Below are 17,382 nucleotides of genomic sequence, written 5' to 3'. Positions count from 1 at the left end.
CATTGCTTTTCCACCTCTGAAATGAAATGTATCACTTTGTAGGCACAAATGAAGAAGCACACGTACTGTTGGATGTCAGTCAAGCTACAGGTTTAGAAGATCATTGCCAAACAAACATCACAAAGAAAAAAAAATAGCTTGATGGGTTTTTTTCCCCCAAACTGAACAATTGTGGAGAATCCTGCAGTGTAGGACAGAAGTGCTCAGAAACTGAAGCTGTATTCAAATTCCACTTCACATTTGAATAGCGACAAAATTAAGTATACTCAATCCTGCGCACTATACAAGGGCTGATTTTTGTAGTTCTTTGTTGATGGCAGCTATTGTCCCACAATGAAAAGCAAAATCATTAAGGTCAGGTAGAAATGACAGTGACAGCTCTAGAAAGATGAGGGGAAAAGGAAAGAAAAGATTTTTCTTTGTTTTGGCAAAGCTTATTTGAGTGACATCCCCAAAGTTACCGTCAGCTTGGTGTTAAACATTACACACATTGTAAACTTTGCTTTTAGGAAAAAGTAAAATAGAGCCCAAGTTTCTACTGCCACATTCAAAGTCACTTGAATCACCTCTCTACCCCATTCTGATCCTTGATTTGAACTTCAACATAAACTGCAAAATAAGGAAATGGGACAAAGCTAAAGATTTGCAGCTTTGTCTAATTTCTTTATGGTTTGGATTTTGGGACAGCTGTGTGCATTTATGGCACGTCTGGGAAGCATTTGAACATATGATGCATGCCGACTTTTTGGGGCTCAACCTACATACTGCCTTGAGAATATGTAATAAAATAACTGCAGTACTGAATTCTCTTATTACTGCACATATTTGTATACAATGTTCCTTTGCAGACGTATTTGTTGGTAAGGATTAGTGTTGAAACCTAAGAAGCAACCTTTTACATTACAAGGTAGCTGCAACTTGAATATACCTGAAATTGATCATTGTTAAGAAAAGTAACTTAAAAAGTACTTCAAGTATGAGCTAATAGCTTTCCTTCAGCAGCAGTGTCGTGGATGTGCGTAACTTGCAGGTTGCTGTTCACTGTTGAAGTTGCGCTCTTTGCAGCAGAGAGACACCTATCTTTTGGCATTTTACTGTGATGATGTCCTTGAACGTTTCACCTCCAAATTTGAAATAAGATTTCTGTAACTTCCACTGCAGACAGCTGGCTACCAAAAGGTAGGAGAGAAATAGAACCCGTGTGAATGCAGGGACCAAAAGACAAGACAACACACTAAAGGTTCTTATACGAAATTTGTTTGATGTATTTTTGATGTGTTTTCCAGTACATAAAAAAGTACTTAACGCATTAACGAGGCTAAAATCTTGATTTACGTTTGATCTGCTGTTTACAATATGCTGCAAAATACAGACTTTTACCTCCTGCTGAACTTGTTTGGCATGAACCTCCGTATTACTGGCCTTTCATTTATATTCATTTAGTTTTTATTATTATTATTTTTTTATGAAAAAGTCAGGCACTCCAAGTTTCTTATTTAAAATAAATTAGCCACTGTATTTTTTAAGCAAATACTGCCTTGAGTGCTATGCCAGTGCAATAATATTGCTTTGTATTGTCCGCCTGGTGCAAAGTGGGTAGAACAGCACCCATGGGAGCATGCACAATTACCTGCTGCCTCTCACTCATTATTGCTTAAATAATCATACCACTGCATACATGAGTTTGAATATTGAATTCCTAAATAATTTCCTCAACACCACGCTCCCCCAGTCTGCTTTGTTTACTTTGGTTTAATAACATTAGCGCTAATGTACAACAGAAATCAACACGCCAATACACGCAAACCTGCGATTCTATTATGCAAATTGACATGTCGGTGAAATCTGTCGCCTTGTTTGTCAAAGGCAGAGATAGCGAAGAAAGCTGTTTTGATCACCACCTGGAGCAACATTACAATTTGTGATTTTTTTATTTTTTTATTTTTTATTTTTAAAGATTTTGTTTTTGTTTTAATGGTTTTTAAACAACCTGTCAGGCGTGTGTTTTAAAGAGTGTCACTCTGCTCGGGGAGCTTTTGTTTTCTGTCCTGTGGTTGTATTGACTTTACAAAAGCTGACTGAAGGCTGGAAAGTAAAGAATCAATTAGCTACACAAACCCAGGGCCCTTATCTGCTGGAGAAGCCCCTAACCTGGATAAACAAACAGCTCACTGAATCCGTTGAGGTGAAAAGATCCAGGACGAGGTGAAGTGAAGCCAGAGGAGAGACTTGTGACAGTGATCGTTTGTTTATTCAAAGTTCCTCAAGCGCTAAAATATCTTTTCTCTTAATGCTTTTTCCTGTGGGCCTCTCTGCATTGAAAAAATCTCGCTTAATTCCTTAATTGTGTCAGGATGTCTCGCACATATTGCCGCCCCCAACACTTGCTGTTGTGGTACGTTTCTTTTCTGGTGTTACATCATCCAGAGTGGGAGAGCTATTCCAGGGCAGAGACCAGAGACGCGACTTTTCAGTGATTGTTCTGACACCTCTGAGCTGCAGGGAGTTGATTTTTTTTCTTTTTCTTTTAACCTGCAGCTATGAGTCAGATTAGACTCTTTGTGTTGTTTAAGGAGAACACTGAGTCTGTGTGTGTTTGTGTGTCTGTTTGCTTGAAGTGAGTGTGCGTGTACTCTTGGGTGTGCGTTTGTGTTCTCTATGCTTGATAAGAGAGAAGAAACTAGGACACGATGTCTGCAAAGGGGGCTGTTCTAATTATGGCCAGCTTTGCTCCCCGAATGCTCTGCCCTACTGCACTCTGAACTTCCACCAACATGACATCCCTGCCATTCTTCAAAATGCACCCAGCCTTGTAGCATCTTCTGGTGTGATACGCAGATATCTCTTAATGTTGTAAACACTGCCCCTCTAGGTGTATGTTTGCGAATAAATGCTTTTTGTTGCACATTAACTGAGACTTGCAAGTGGTTAAAATGGCAAAAAACCATTAGCTGCTATAATAAAAAAAAATCTGTTAATAAACAGAGTCATCTGAATGAAGAGCATACTGTAGTTGGTAAATCTAAATATATAAACATGTCAGTGTGTGAGCCTGCAAACAGTTCATCTAACCCAGGGCAACATGAAGAACGATGATAACTTTGAGGTTTATTGTTTGTCGCAGTTTTAATGCTGCATTATACACATGCAAACACGGTTTGTCATTTTTATCAGGCAAGGAGGGGCTAATAAAATAACTGCCCAGTTGCATTATGGGAGCTGTAGCCAATGTTTTTGTAGCTTGGTGCATGTTACCTTCTAGGAGACAGAAGTCTTCTGTGAGTTTCCCAACTCTTTGCTTTTCTTTGGTTGAACTACATCAGATTAGCACAAGCGGTCATTTACTTTTAGTTAAACTTGTGTTTTGATCATTGTCAGTATCAGAGGCTTATATTTGAACAACTTCCCTTGTTGACCCTTCCTGTCTTCTCTTACCCAGGATGGGTGCAGCGACACTGGGGCTACCGAACTGACGGAGCGCTGTGAGCAGATCAGCAACAGGCTGATGTCCTTGGAAGATGAACTGCAGATGGCCATACTGAATCGGGATCAGGCCCTCACCCATATCCTTTAAATTAACTGTAAATATACATCATGCTACAGTCACAGTGGGGAAAACAGTGGCTGGAGCCTGTGGCACAAACATAATCATTGCTGTTGTGGGTGTTGAACTTCCAGTGCCTTTGAAATGGTTGTTTGGAAAAGGTCCAGGTCTCTTACAACTTATAGTCAGTTGCTGTCTACAGAGCAACATTGGTGCATCAAGTTGTGGATAAAATGGCAATAAGACAGAGTCAGTGTGCTATGAGTTTGCAACTGAATGGGGTCAAGTTGGCACTTACAGTCTGTTTCTGATAATAGGGCAATTAATTGTGAAAGATCAGTGCAATTCACAAATCTGTTGCCAACATTAATTACTTACATTTAGAGTCCAGCCAGAGTCTCACAGATATGAAACAGAAAATTGCAGCACAAATAGTGACATAGTTGCTCCAGGACAGCAATATAATTGCAAATTACATGGGTGCTGGCTAGCCCTGCTTTTATATAAGAATATTTGAGTTGAGTCCGGTATTGTAAATTAGTTGCACTCATTGATTTAGAGCAGCGGTCCCCAACCCTCGGGAACGGACCGGTACCCATCCGTGACTCGTTTGGTACCGGGCTGCAAAAGTTGAGGCTCCGGTGTGAAATTTGTGGTTTTCAGGGTTTTTATCGGTTTTCAGCGTTATTTTTTTTTTTATCGTTTTTATCGTTAACTCTGTTTCCCTGGGTCTTTTCTGGTGTGTTATAAATAAATCTTCTTTTTTTGGTACCGGTACTGGTTTTATTTTGATGTATTTATCCGCGACACCTTAAAGGCCGGTCCGTGAAAATATTGTCAGACATAAACCAGCGCAAAAAAGGTTGGGGACCGCTGGTTTAGAGTGGCTCAGATTGATTGTGACATGCTGACTAAGTTCCTCTGTTAGATTGACATTATTTGTAAACCTTTACCAATCAGTCTGAGAGTGATTGCAGTCAGCCTGATTTGAACCACCAAGTTTTCCTAGTTGCAATGAGTTCGCTGTCCTATATTACTCTTGCATGACTGACCCGATAATTCACACCTTGGGGTCAGTTATGTGTGTCTGTCCATTTATCTGAAACACCTAGTTTTCCTCAAGACCTTCCAACTCTCCAAAGTACACATTCAAACTACCTTGCTTAACTGCTGACTGACTGATGTTTGCGTTTTGTGATGTTACCATTCAACGAAAAAGGGGAAAAAGGAAGAAAAAAATCAGCCTGTCTAATCTGACATTATTTGTCCATTCAGCTTCAAATGTAAGCTGGGTGCACAGGATTTTTCTTGACAGGTTGGAAGTGCCAGCTGGAAAATGAAACGGTAAATGTCCACGTGAGGTTATTAGAGGGCCGCTGATGCGGGCTGCCAGTCACCATGCGCTGAGATTAAAGCCGGTCGACAGGGGCAGTGCCGCAGCAGATAGAAGAATGTCACTGTAATGACTCCCCGTCATATCTTAACGTCTATTCTCCAAGCTGACCCTCCCTCTCTTCACCCGTCCTGACTGCCCCTCCCTTTCTCCATTTGCCCACTTCCACTTGCTGGATGTGGTTTGCAGGAAATTACAATATCCATGATAATGACTCAAATCAAACTGTTGAAGCTGATTACAGGTCACAATACATCATTTTCTGCGCTAATTAGAAGGCTGATTGGAAATAGATTAGTGTGTTTTTCTCACTCCACTTTTCCCCTCTGCATGGTGGGCGTATTAAGACAGAATCAAAAGGTAATATTTCAACATTGGCGTGGTGAAAATTTGCCACCTTTACCTGCTGTTGCGTAGTTTCTGTCACGTCCAATTTTTCTGTGCTGGACATGGGCTGCAGGTGTATTTAATTTGGCGATCTCTAGAATCAGTGTGTTCTGCAGTGCCCTCCTCCCCGGCTCTTTTTGTTGATCTGTGGTTAGTCTGCTTTTATATCTTTTTAGAGCGTCTCCCACTGTACTGTCAGCGGCCAGCACAGACCCCGTTTGCATGATTTCAATGCAGCCTGGCAGTCGGAGATAGACAGAGACCGGCGCACCTCTTTCCACCTCTCTGCTCTCATGTCCTTATGTGTCACTTATTTCTGATATTTGAAGTCACTGCACTCATGCAGAAGTGCAGTGGACACTTGAGGACAGTGTTGTCGGTTTGCAAGGAAAATTGAACAGAAACTGAACTAGCGATGCTGGGACTGTTGCCATAGTGACAGTACGATCAAACCGGCAGTGTCTAAGGGTCTTAATTGAGTCCCTGCTCTCAATAACAGGAGGTGTATGGACAACCGCGGAGACTGGGATTGAAGAAAATGAAGATGAGGGTGGGCAAAATCCTGTCGGTGTTTGTGGTTAGTTTTAAGGGGTTTTAAGATCATTCTGAGCAGTTTCTTCCCATTTGGACTAGGCCACCCTGAAAGTCTTGTCGAACCCTCTACAGTATTCATGAAAAGCTCTTTAATAGCTGTTTAATTATGAATGAGGACAATCTGTGTCCATTCAGACAGCAAAACGAGCCATCAGGCCCCATCTGCCATCAAAGCCATCCCTTTGATTTGCCACTTAAGCTGGACACTCACACGATTAATTTGAGTTTCTAAGCAGGTTAAACAATCCCCCTCCTGTTGACAGCCTCTATCCCGTTCCATTGATGGTTTATGAATAATTTAGCTGGGCAGTCTGTTTGCTTGGGTCCCCACATTGCCACCCAGCCTCACGGTTGAGATGAGCTCATGAATAGCGAATAATTGGATGGGGTTAAATTGAGTATGACTCGATGATCTGTCCCGATAATCCACTCGTGGGCCAAAATCAGAGATTGATGACTTCATCACGTTATGGCTGTCCGCTGCTATTACCATTAACCGTCAGGGGGCACACATCAGGGCACATGTGACATATTTGTCTGTTGCGTGCGTTGTATTTACATGTTAATGTGTGTGTGTGTGTGTCTGCAGCAGCATTCTTCCTTAACTCCCTTTGCACAGTCTTTAGAGAAGGAGGTTCAGGAAGTAAAATCCACTTTACAAACCATGCTCGCACAGCTCAAGGTGGAAGACGAGGACGAGGAGGAAGTGAATGAGTTGGATGACCTCACGAAAAATGGGATTGAGGAAGAAGAGGAGGAGGAGGAGGAGGAGGAGGAGGAAGAGGACCAGTACTTCAGTGACAGCTGGGACATTTGAAATAGATGTTTGCAGTGTTTTATGAGCACTTACACACAGAATGGCTACCTGATAGGTTGACCTCGGCTTTTGCAGTAGAAGTGACCCCATATCCATTTACTGTAAAGCCTCACTGGAAACACTCGACAAGCAGCCGCCGTGGTACTGCTGAAAGTTTCCATCAGATCAAGTCTGTGTAACTTTTCACCTGCTTCAAAATGAAGAAACGTGATATAAATACAACACATGAGACACTTTCTCCCTTAAAAAGAGTGCCTTTGACGACTAGTTCACATTGAGATGTTTCTTTTTAACCGTTTTCAGATACAGTTTTTTAAGAAGGTCAAATTTATTTTTCACTTTTTAAGCATTTAAATGTCACCACTTTTGTTACAGTCCCATTTTATAAGCAAGATTTAAAGTCTGTGTAACCCATGGCTGCAAATGAAGGTTTGGATTGAGTTTTGACCAGACACCAAGCGGACAATCGGAAAACATTAAAATTTGTTTTCACTGCTAACAGTTTTGCACATAAAATAACATAAAATGTATGCCTATTAATTGTTATTATTATTGTTATTGTTATTATTATTATTATTTTGGTCTGCCAGCCACTTTTGTGTGTGTTCTGAACGACTGGACTTTCTTGTAACTGCGTCCATGAAGTAACTCATTTGTGGTGCTACAAAAGTGTGAGCTAACTTGAACACTTTATTATCTGTGGGTGGAAAATGCAATATCTAGATTTTTTTTCCGTTGTTTTCAAACGACATTGCGTACTTTAGGTTTTTAACATTTTTGTGACATAAAGAACAAATTACGTCTATGTAGGAATTATTGAGAGATAAAACATCGGTGGGCACATAAAAGGATTAGAAACTGCTGTTTTTTCCCCTCTGTTTGCCACTGGTTGTTGTTGTTTTTTATTCATATTTGTGCTTTCACCTATTATTGAGTTCTGTTTTGTTTTTTTAAATTTACTAAGCAGCTGTACCTTATTTTATATTTATTCCTTCCAGTTTCTCACTAATTACAGCATGTACCGTTCAGTCTAATGTTGCCTCCTGCTGTTTTCTACTTGCATTGAGTTACAGCCTCTTTATGGATTGTTTTTTTCCCCCCGCTCATAGAAAATTTGCTGGCACGCTGCCATGCAAGTGAGGGCAGCGGTGACAGGCAGAAGATATCAATACGGTAATAAAGGTCCTAGTGAGGTCTTTGGGGGATACATGGGTTTCTGTTGTTATCTCACCTCAGCAGCAGCGGTGGCTAATTGGTAGGCAGCCTCACGGAGGGCATGTTGGAGGAAAAATGGGATGGGAACGGCACTTTTTTTTCTGATTCTGTGATTTTTGGAGCGGGGGCTGTTGGGGGATTCTGCCGTGCCACGCTCTGGGCTGTAAACACAGCTGAGCGTTCAGGGGTTTTTCTGCAGAAGCACAATGGGCCGTTCTCACATTACTGCCAGTTTGCCAAACCACTTGCCAAGCTAGAAATCTCCACATCTATCAGCTTCAGACAGAGCCCAGTACACACACGCACACACGCACACCTTCCTGCCAAACACCCCAACCTCATAATTGAATCTATGCTTGCATCATACTGTGCCCCACGTGGCAGCTCTGCTCATAAAATGGTCACAGAGAAAAACCCAGATGGTTTGCAGCAGGCAGGGTGAGATGTTTCTCAATGTAAAATGAAGCATCACGCAGCGCTGGATCCCTTTCTTACAGTTCGGTTGCTAGGATATTGTACCATACCTCGTTATTATAATATATTATTAAAATCGTTCCACCTTTTTCCTGCACAGTCCAGTCAGATCCATCCCTCTTAGTTTCATTCCTTCTCAAGCTTTATAGTTTCTTTCGCGAGTTTAGTCATGCATGGAGAAGTCTGCATAACTTCAGTGTGACAAGAAGACAAATGGGTGGCAATTAAGATTACACCGTGGTAATAAGATGGGAATAATGGGGCTAAATAAGCCATGAGAATGAGTTAATAACAGAGTAATACCAGGAAATTACTAAAGTACTGGAGCAGCACTATAGTGATCACCTTTGCCTCACAGGAAGAAGGTCCTAGGTTTGAATCCAGCCTTTGGCTGAGCCATGCCGTGTGATACTCTGGTTTAGATTAATTCGTTATTCTAAATTGACAGAAGATGGACGCATAAATTGATGGATAATAAAGATATAAAAATTGGTGCTATTGGAGTGAATTTGACAACATAAATCTAAGTTTAATATTACCAGCTATCTACTTTGATATTCCCAAGCTTATTACTTTGGTAACTACATAATATTTTATATATTACCTTTCTAATATCAAACTCTTACCACACTCTTTTAATATTATTCCCATGTACTGCCACCAAAAAATTCATTAGCATGTGAAAATGACATGCAAACGCAGCTGATATTCCATCCCTTGTTTGAATATTTCACTGATTTTATGAAGAATATTCCATGCCCAAAAATAAATGAATGAATGATTTTAGGAATGTGTTTGTATCAGGGGATTTGGGTTCTGGGTTCTGGATTTGTTTACTAGATTCCCTGCTGAATTGTTAAGTTGTCTGACAGGTACAGGTACAAACTCTCTGAACCATGGGAGAATCAGAGATCGTGCTGATTTTTCTTTCCTCTCTCGCGCCGCTTCAGTTGCCGTCACAGACACCACTAATGAATTCAAACCGAGGTTTTCGGTGTGTTCGCGTCTTTCATATCCTACGCGATCTCGGCATCCTCCTCTGAAACTGACACCGGTGTTCTGTGTGAGCGACTGCGTGTCAGTTCTGGTCACTGAGCCAGTGAATGTAGCTCTACCGAGAGGCCGCGCGAACATGGACCCAGAACTCAGCTCTGTCTGCAAATGGCCCTTTATTTCAGTCTTTCCAGTCGTTTGAGGAGCTCATTCAAATTCACCCTGCACTTCACTCAACTGTTGAATAAATTCAAATGAGCAATTTAACATGAAGAAAATTTCCTGTGGAATTAATAAGCATTTTAAATCAGTTAATTGCAAGTCCTCCCAACTCAAAATCTGCATATTTCTCTCTTAAACCAGTGAAAAAAGATGGGAACAAATGAAAAGCTGAGCTGCAACTACAGGAAATAGCCTGCCTTATTCTTTTTCCTGTGGTCTGACGTGGATGTAGAAAATCACACTTAATTATAAACACTTTCCCACAGGGAGCTGCAATCGCCTCAGAAACAGACTGTTTCCCATCACTTACAGTACTGGCCAAAATATACCCAGAGACACGCATAGTTTCTTCTGCATTTTGATGTATCACATATATTCATATGAAGGGGCACAGAAGTCTGGGAGAACATGAGTGGGTGTCCAACAAGTGCAGAACGCAATAAAACTGCACTCATATAAACAAGAGAAAGGCACCAAATGCAACATCTTGTATGAAAAGACAATCTTCAGTGATCCAAGCGTGGTATAATTGATATCCTTAATACACATGTGAGTTTGACCTATGGGACTGGTGAATGTTGCATGATGATATTATTATGGCGACAACAATCCAATGAAGAGTTTATTGCACAGCTGTGACAACAATCAGCTCCGGCAGACCCCATTCCAGCTAACTTAATTTCCAGTGAAAACCAAACAGTCTAAGCTGTTTTCAATAAGCAGTAACACACAGGTAGCATAAAAAATGATAGCAACGAATTAAAAAAACAAAACTCTAATTACAGGAAAGAAATTGAGGTCATGACCACATTTTTGAGGGTGGTTTAACAACGTGAGGAAACTGCATGTTGTGTCCTAAAAGCATACATATGGGGAGTGTTATATTACGGGAAGATTTGCGTATTTTTAGACTCATAATTTAAGGATTCAGACACCCACTCGCAGCTGTAAAGATTTACTTTATGTTTCTGCACAGCAGAGCTTTAACCTAAATCCCAATTTGAGCAACTTTACAGTGAGAGTGCAAACATACATGTTTTTACCTGGAACACAGATGAGAGCACTGAATTACAATGGTTGAAGGTCATCCAGTGTTCAAATATCTGAACCGTGAAACAGAACAACTGACGCTTATCAGTCAGCTCCCAGTCATGCAAGTGGTATCCCCTGGAGTGATTTGATCTCACAGTGATGCTCCAGTAGTGTCAAATTTCACTGTGAAGAAGATCAAAATGTCCATGTTGGGAGATGGACGGCATAACCTTCAACCTCTTAGTCAAAGAGCCCTATTTCAATTTATTTTCATTGGTAGCACTTTATAATACAGCATATAAAAAAGTGTTTAATTATCCTAGAGTTAAATGGAATTTCACTCTATTTTATTTGTAATTAAATTTACCTACAAATGTCTGTGAAGGTTCTCAGTCATCCAGGTCATTGTAGTTTAAGAAGCTTGGAAAGAAAAGCGTCTGGACTTCTTTAAGTTGCTTGAAGCCATTTCGCCTCTCATCCGAGAAGCTTCTTCAGTTCTAGAGTCAAATGGGTCATAAACGCATGGCACAACGTAGAAGAGCCACCTCCACGGGACAAGACTCGGCTGTTCATCTGCATCTAAAGGACAAAGGTCACTAGGACGCCAATGCCAATGTTCACATTTTGGACAGAGAGGACAGATGGTTTGAAAGAGGAGTGAAAGAAGCCATTTATGTCCACTGTGAGCGACCATCTTTGAATAGAGGCGGTGGCTTACGACACCAACTGTCTGCCATCTGTAATCCAGTTTTAAAATCCTTTCCCAGACGCCTTAACGCCCACTCACATCCTGGGCCATTTGACCTCAGGAAATCACATGATAGGGTGGGGCCAGGTTTCACAATGAGCTCACCTGAAACCCTGGCTGATTGTGACCTACACCCACTTTCACACCTTTTTTGTGTTCAGTTTTGGGCTTTTATATAAATAAAAAAAACAATTATTCTATCGGTGTTTCTTCATTCGTGTTATTTTTGGTGGTTTTCTCACGGTCACTTCAGAAGTGTTCGCTGATGATTGAACAGTGTTTGTGAAAGGAAAAAAATCATCTATAATGCACCAACAATTTACACCTTGAAGACTTTTGACAGAACTGAAGAAGCTTCTCGGATGAGAGGTGAAACATCTTCAAGAAACTTAAAGAAGTCCAGACGCTTTTCTTTTCAAGCTCCTTAGACTACGATGACCTGGATGACTGAGAACCTTCACAGACTATAATGATTTCAATATTCTTGTAGGAAAGCGAGACCAGTCTTTATATGCAATGAAAGAGGACTATTGACTAGTGTAGCACCCACGACACACACATATAATACATAATAAATGTATAACAAGACAAGGTTAAGGCAGCAGTGCTTACAACATTAAATTAAAAGTTGAAACGTTACTCCTTCAGTGCATCTACCAGTAAGGATTTGTAGGTAAATATAATTACACTACAATTTCATATAAAATACCATTAAAATTCCATTTAATTCTCGGGGAATTACATCCTTAGTTGTGGACTGCCTCAAAAAATGCTACCACTGACTTTTTATGGGTTACTTTTGGTGAACATTTTTCCATCGCATGATTAAACGCATGTTAAAAAGCAAACTCCCTTCTGCAACAAGCTTCTTGGACACATCCTTGGCTATAGCAGTTACACATGGTATCATAGCATCTGGTTCACATTTTAAAGGACTGCTACCAAAATCTTTTGGAGTAACCTGCATGTTAAAAAAAAATTACCAGTGCAGCCTATGGGTTTTGATCAAAACCGTGAGAAGAGGTTTTAAAATAAGTGTGCTGAAGCAGCCCACAGGAAGAGTAGAGTATGTGTTGTGGGGGACTTGAACTCGTGACCTCAATATATGTAAAATTCATGCTGGAGCTCAGCATATAATTAGTGAAACCACACTGGCAGGAGGAGAGAGAGAGAGAGTGGCGTGAAAAGCAATAAAGGTCTCAGAGCCAAAAATCAGAGTGAAGATTTCGTGCTGAATGCACCATTAGGCCGCCAGATTCCCTCAACTATGTAACATTCTTTATGCTATATAAACGAAACAAGCTCCCTTCTTTTAAATTTATCACAATGTACCTCGAAGCAACGTGTAAAAATATTTTCAGATGGATTTTGGTGAACAGAATGATGTCACATACTATGAATCTAATCCCAGATTGAAGTATAGCATGCTCTAGTCAGACTGCTCTAAAATGGTTTTCTCTCAGGCAATCACTTTAAAAGCTTAAGCTTGCTTCTCTGCCCAAAAACCATCAAGGTAATAAGATCAAAGTCAGAACCGACTCTGACTATATTGGATCTTTTTTCAGAAGATTTACCGCATCCACATGCTGCTGTGGAACATCATCGTTGAATCCAAAACAATACTTTGCTTTGATTTGAACAAAGATATGTTCGTGCTGCTAAACATATATTGTGCTATGATGTGTGGCATCATGAGGTGCTGCAGAGCCATTTTTAGGAAACACCGTGAATAGGAGAAGCAGCAGCAGACTGATTATTACTTTGATTTCTGCAGAGGAAAAACATATTTTTTGTTCATTCCTCTTGGGAGAGCTCCTTCATTTAGATCTATGAAGAAACACTTCCTCTATGAAACCCAACCTCCAGCTCACCTTGAACATCCCAAGGGGACAGCACTGCCACTGGCTGAAATATCACGCTAGCTCTGCCATCCTTCCCACTTAGTCTCAAAAACAGGCAGGTACCACACCAAGGGGAGACAGGATCGATAGATGTGATGGATGGAGCTGACTGCCTATAGGAGAGGGGCTGGAGGACCGATGGGAGGGGAGAGAAGTAATGAGAGCTCCTGTGAGTGATGGGGTGGGGTGGGGGTTTGCTGTGTGAGGCGGGGTAGGTGGCCCTCTTTCCTTTTGCTCGAACTGCCAGTTCGGCCTAATGAGACTTAGAGGGGCTCGTGTCCTGGGGAGGGAGCTGAGGAGGTCAGATGCTGGTTCTCAGCAGCTGCCTGTCTGTCTGTCTAGACAAACCCACACCCACAGAGAACGATGAGCATACGATATAGTTTAGTGTTTGAAGTTTACTACTTTAGTATTGTTCTGAATCCCGGGCTCACAAAACTGTGCAAAGGTCTCCAGCCACTCCTCATTTTTGTATTATGCTGGTATTTTGGAAATAGGTATTGAAACATCTGCAAACAAACTGAGTTATTGCAATTCTAATGAGCTTGAAAACCAATGTTTGGTATGACCAGCTTTATTCTTTAACATAGCCTGAACTCTCTTTAATGTAATTTCTTTAATTAATATATAGGAATACTTCTCCAGGCTTGTTGGAGGACATTAAAAGCTCTTCTTTGGATGTTGGCTGCCTTTTGTTCTGTTCTGTGTCAGGATGATCCCACAGTGCTTCAATAATGTTGAGGTCTGGACTCTGGGGAGGCCGTTCCATGACTGATAGTGTTCCACTGTGTGTTTTTCAATCCAGGTATGCTCTTACTGCATTGGTAGTGTGTTTGAGATCATTTTCATGCTGAAAAATGAGGCTTCAGGGAGCAGTAGGGCAAAGGGCAAAATGCATCTTTTGTGTCACTGCTGGATTATTTTCCCTGTTTCTTAAGGACACAACTTTCAGAGAATGTTCATCTGCTGTAAATAGCATTTTAGGCCTTAGATTTCTTCTTTTGTTCTCCACCTGCCTGCCCAGTTTCCTCACTTGTTTAAGGAAACACTGCACACCATGCTGAGATATGCCTGGTTTTTGGCAAATAGCTCTTTAGGAATCAACTTGGTGTTGCAAAAATTCTATTTTAAGCCTGCCAAACTGTTATTTGTGATAGTTTCTGTAGATTCAACTAAATAAATCTGAATAGATTATGGGTTGTATGACAGGCTGGTAGCAAAGGTATAATTTAAAATTGATTCTCTGCTGAGTTGTTTCTTATGTGCAGACATAAATGTAATTAATTCTTCAGGTTAGGTGCATTTTTTTTATGTTTGAATGATTCTGAAAGATTTTCCACATTTTTTTTCTGAACTTCAACTACATTTGCTTTGGCTGGTTTTCATTCACTCTCAGTTCTCTAATCAGCACTGCTGCCAACTATTTTCATTTTCACTGACAAAAAGCTCCCTTGCCTTAAACTCAAAATAGAGTGGTTGAATATTTAGCAGCTAAATAGCAAGATATTTTGCAGAAGCTAGTAGATGCCCAAGCAGAGCTGGAATCTGAGCAAACATTGGATTTACATTAGTCTGATGGATACAAAGAGGATTCAAAATGAATGCTAATGCTCTTTATGTATAAATAACCCTGATATTAAGCATCTGTATGCCTATAATAATTAAGTGACCCAGGTTGCAGACTCTGGTAGGGACACATTTTCAGGGTGGACAATTTCTCACTCTGCAGTATAGTTCGCTTCTTCAGTATTGGGCACTCACTGCTCTGTGGAGATCTGTGGAAAATATTATGCACTCTAACTGTAAAAATAACATTTTTGCTTATTTTAGAAAATAAAGTGCCATTTTTCACTTTGTAATCAAACATTTAACTCCATCGTTATGTATGGCATAGAGTGGACAAAGGCAGACAGGAATAACAAAAACTGTACATGAACCGAAAAGCAAAGCTCAAAAAGGCTATCCAGAAAGCACAAAGATCCACAGGGAGGACCACAGGACCACAAACAGGATAGCAGAACATGAAGGGAAAAGGACAGGAATGTTTAAAGTCATTAACACCAGGTGGAACTGCCTCTAACATTCAAAGTAAAACAAAAAGAAACCAATAGAGACTAACACACACAAAACTGACATTAAACAAGGGAACACAGAGGGACCAAGGTGCTCAGATAAGGTGCGAACATGGAAACAAGAGAAAAGAAGGCACAAGGAGACTACTGCTAAAACTACTGATAACAGAGCTGAGCCAGAACACAAGATAACAAAACTAAAACCCATCACTCGAATGAACAAAGTAAACACAGACACCAAAGAATCAATAAAACCAGAACAAAGACTCGTATTATCCCGGAATAAAGAAATCTAAAGATCAAACACAAAGAAATCACCACTTCTGGAACAAATATGAGCATCAAAGATGAACCAGGACTCAAGTGTATTCACTAAGACCCCAAACTGAATAACATCAAACCTTGGGGCCGTGACAGTTGGACCGATATTTTAAAGACCAACGCTGGACCATACATCACAACTGGGGAATTATGATGTTTCTATATAAACAGATTACCACACTGGCACTGGTTTGACTTCTAACTCGGTTTATTTTTCCAGCGTTTGGATTCCACATGAAAGAGGTCACTGTGTCACTGATCTGACGCTGTAGTATTAAATGTCTTGATATAAACACTACAGCAGAATAAATAAGCTGGATAAATGTATGTTATAAATCTGTTAGTACCGCATTTGTGTTTCCAGTTTGCCTGATAAACACATCACACAGGATCGTGGATATCCATTACAATACGGCCACTCTGTGCCCCATTCACGCCACACATGTGCAGACGCACGCATACACACACACACACCGGCGCGGGTGCAATGTATTTGACAAAAGCCTAACACACTATTTATAGCAATTTTGCCTTAAGATGTGAAACGTTTTAGTAAATGTGTCAGGCGCTATATAGGTCCCCTTAAATTTCCTCATCCTTTATAGTGCTACCACGCTAACACAACAAACAGCCGATGAAGAGCAGCCCAAGGACATTAGTGCCATTTGGAATTGAAAATGGAAGCAGGATGAAAAAGAGAAGAAGAAATAGAAAATGACAGAGGGAAAAAAAAGCAGATAGCGCTGACTGAGAGTGTTCCTGTAGGGTAAAGGATGTATATCTATAAAGGATGCTGGCTGTAACACCCATCTGGGAATAGATGTCTGCTAGAATATGCAGCAGCTTTCTTCACCAGCACCTCAAAGCATTTCTGAAATGTTTTTCTGTTTCACAGAAACTCCTGCACTTTGATTTGCTGTTAATCACATTGTTCCATTAAATGTTTGGAATTACAGCTACCTGCATCTGCATGACGATCAGCCGACCGTGAATTATCTAAACGAAATGGAAGTGGCAGATAAGCAGCCTCACAGCTACAGGAGAAAAGATAAACTTAAATAGAAAAATCATTATTTATCAGAGAACTCAGGAGTGCGTTAAGCCGGCGTATTGTGGCACAACAGCGAGAAAAGCACGTGCAAGTAAACGTGAATACTCAAGGATTGTTGTGATCTTCCAGAGCAGCGTTCTTTTTTTTGCAAAAACAACCTCGAATTTGAATTTATATACATCACGTAATAAATAAAAGGCTTCATGCAGTTAAATGCAATGCAAACAGGTACCTGTTTAACAGGTGGTCATATGGAGTGAGGCTTTTGCAGCAGCCTGGGTTCAATTCCACCCTGAGGCTGTTTACTGCACGTGTTGTCTCTGTCCAGCTTTCCTGTCTTCTCTCTACAGTCCTAACTTTTTTTTTTTTTAAAAATGGCTACAAGCCTGAAAAATACATCTTAAATGATACTTGCAACCCAACTGAGTTTAATTTGATTTTTCTTTTGTCTTACAGTGGTCCTTTTACAGATTTTCATATGACTTTCACAGGATAATACCTGCAGGGCACCCAAATACAAAAACACTGCCTGCAAACCCCATCTATTGAATTTATGACAGGTGCTGCCTTTTCAGTCAACAGAGAAAGCAGAGATATCAGATTAAAATGGACCTCAAC

General features: G+C 40.6%; 1 protein-coding gene across 2 annotated transcripts in view; it reads left to right on the top strand.

Annotated features, from left to right (window-relative positions):
- disc1 (DISC1 scaffold protein) overlaps nucleotides 1–7,769 on the top strand; it is a 49,745-nt gene extending 41,976 nt beyond the window's left edge. The window contains exons 14-15 of one of the 2 annotated variants that reach the window (XM_084948034.1): nucleotides 3,440–3,564; nucleotides 6,537–7,769. In XM_084948034.1, the coding sequence (XP_084804160.1) occupies nucleotides 3,440–3,564; nucleotides 6,537–6,735 (324 nt within the window). In that variant the 3' untranslated portion in view covers nucleotides 6,736–7,769. Of the gene's footprint in view, nucleotides 1–3,439; nucleotides 3,565–6,536 lie in introns of those variants that run through there. The other variant, XR_014801915.1, reaches the window with a different exon arrangement.
- The last annotated feature ends 9,613 nt before the right edge of the window (nucleotides 7,770–17,382 follow it).

The sequence above is a fragment of the Perissodus microlepis genome, chromosome 13 (genome assembly GCF_051167445.1).
Source record: "Perissodus microlepis isolate ML-2025 ecotype Zambia chromosome 13, ASM5116744v1, whole genome shotgun sequence".
NCBI lineage: Eukaryota > Metazoa > Chordata > Actinopteri > Cichliformes > Cichlidae > Perissodus > Perissodus microlepis.
The sequence above is the reverse complement of the archived record's forward strand: the minus strand, read 5'-3'. Positions and strand labels throughout refer to the sequence as shown.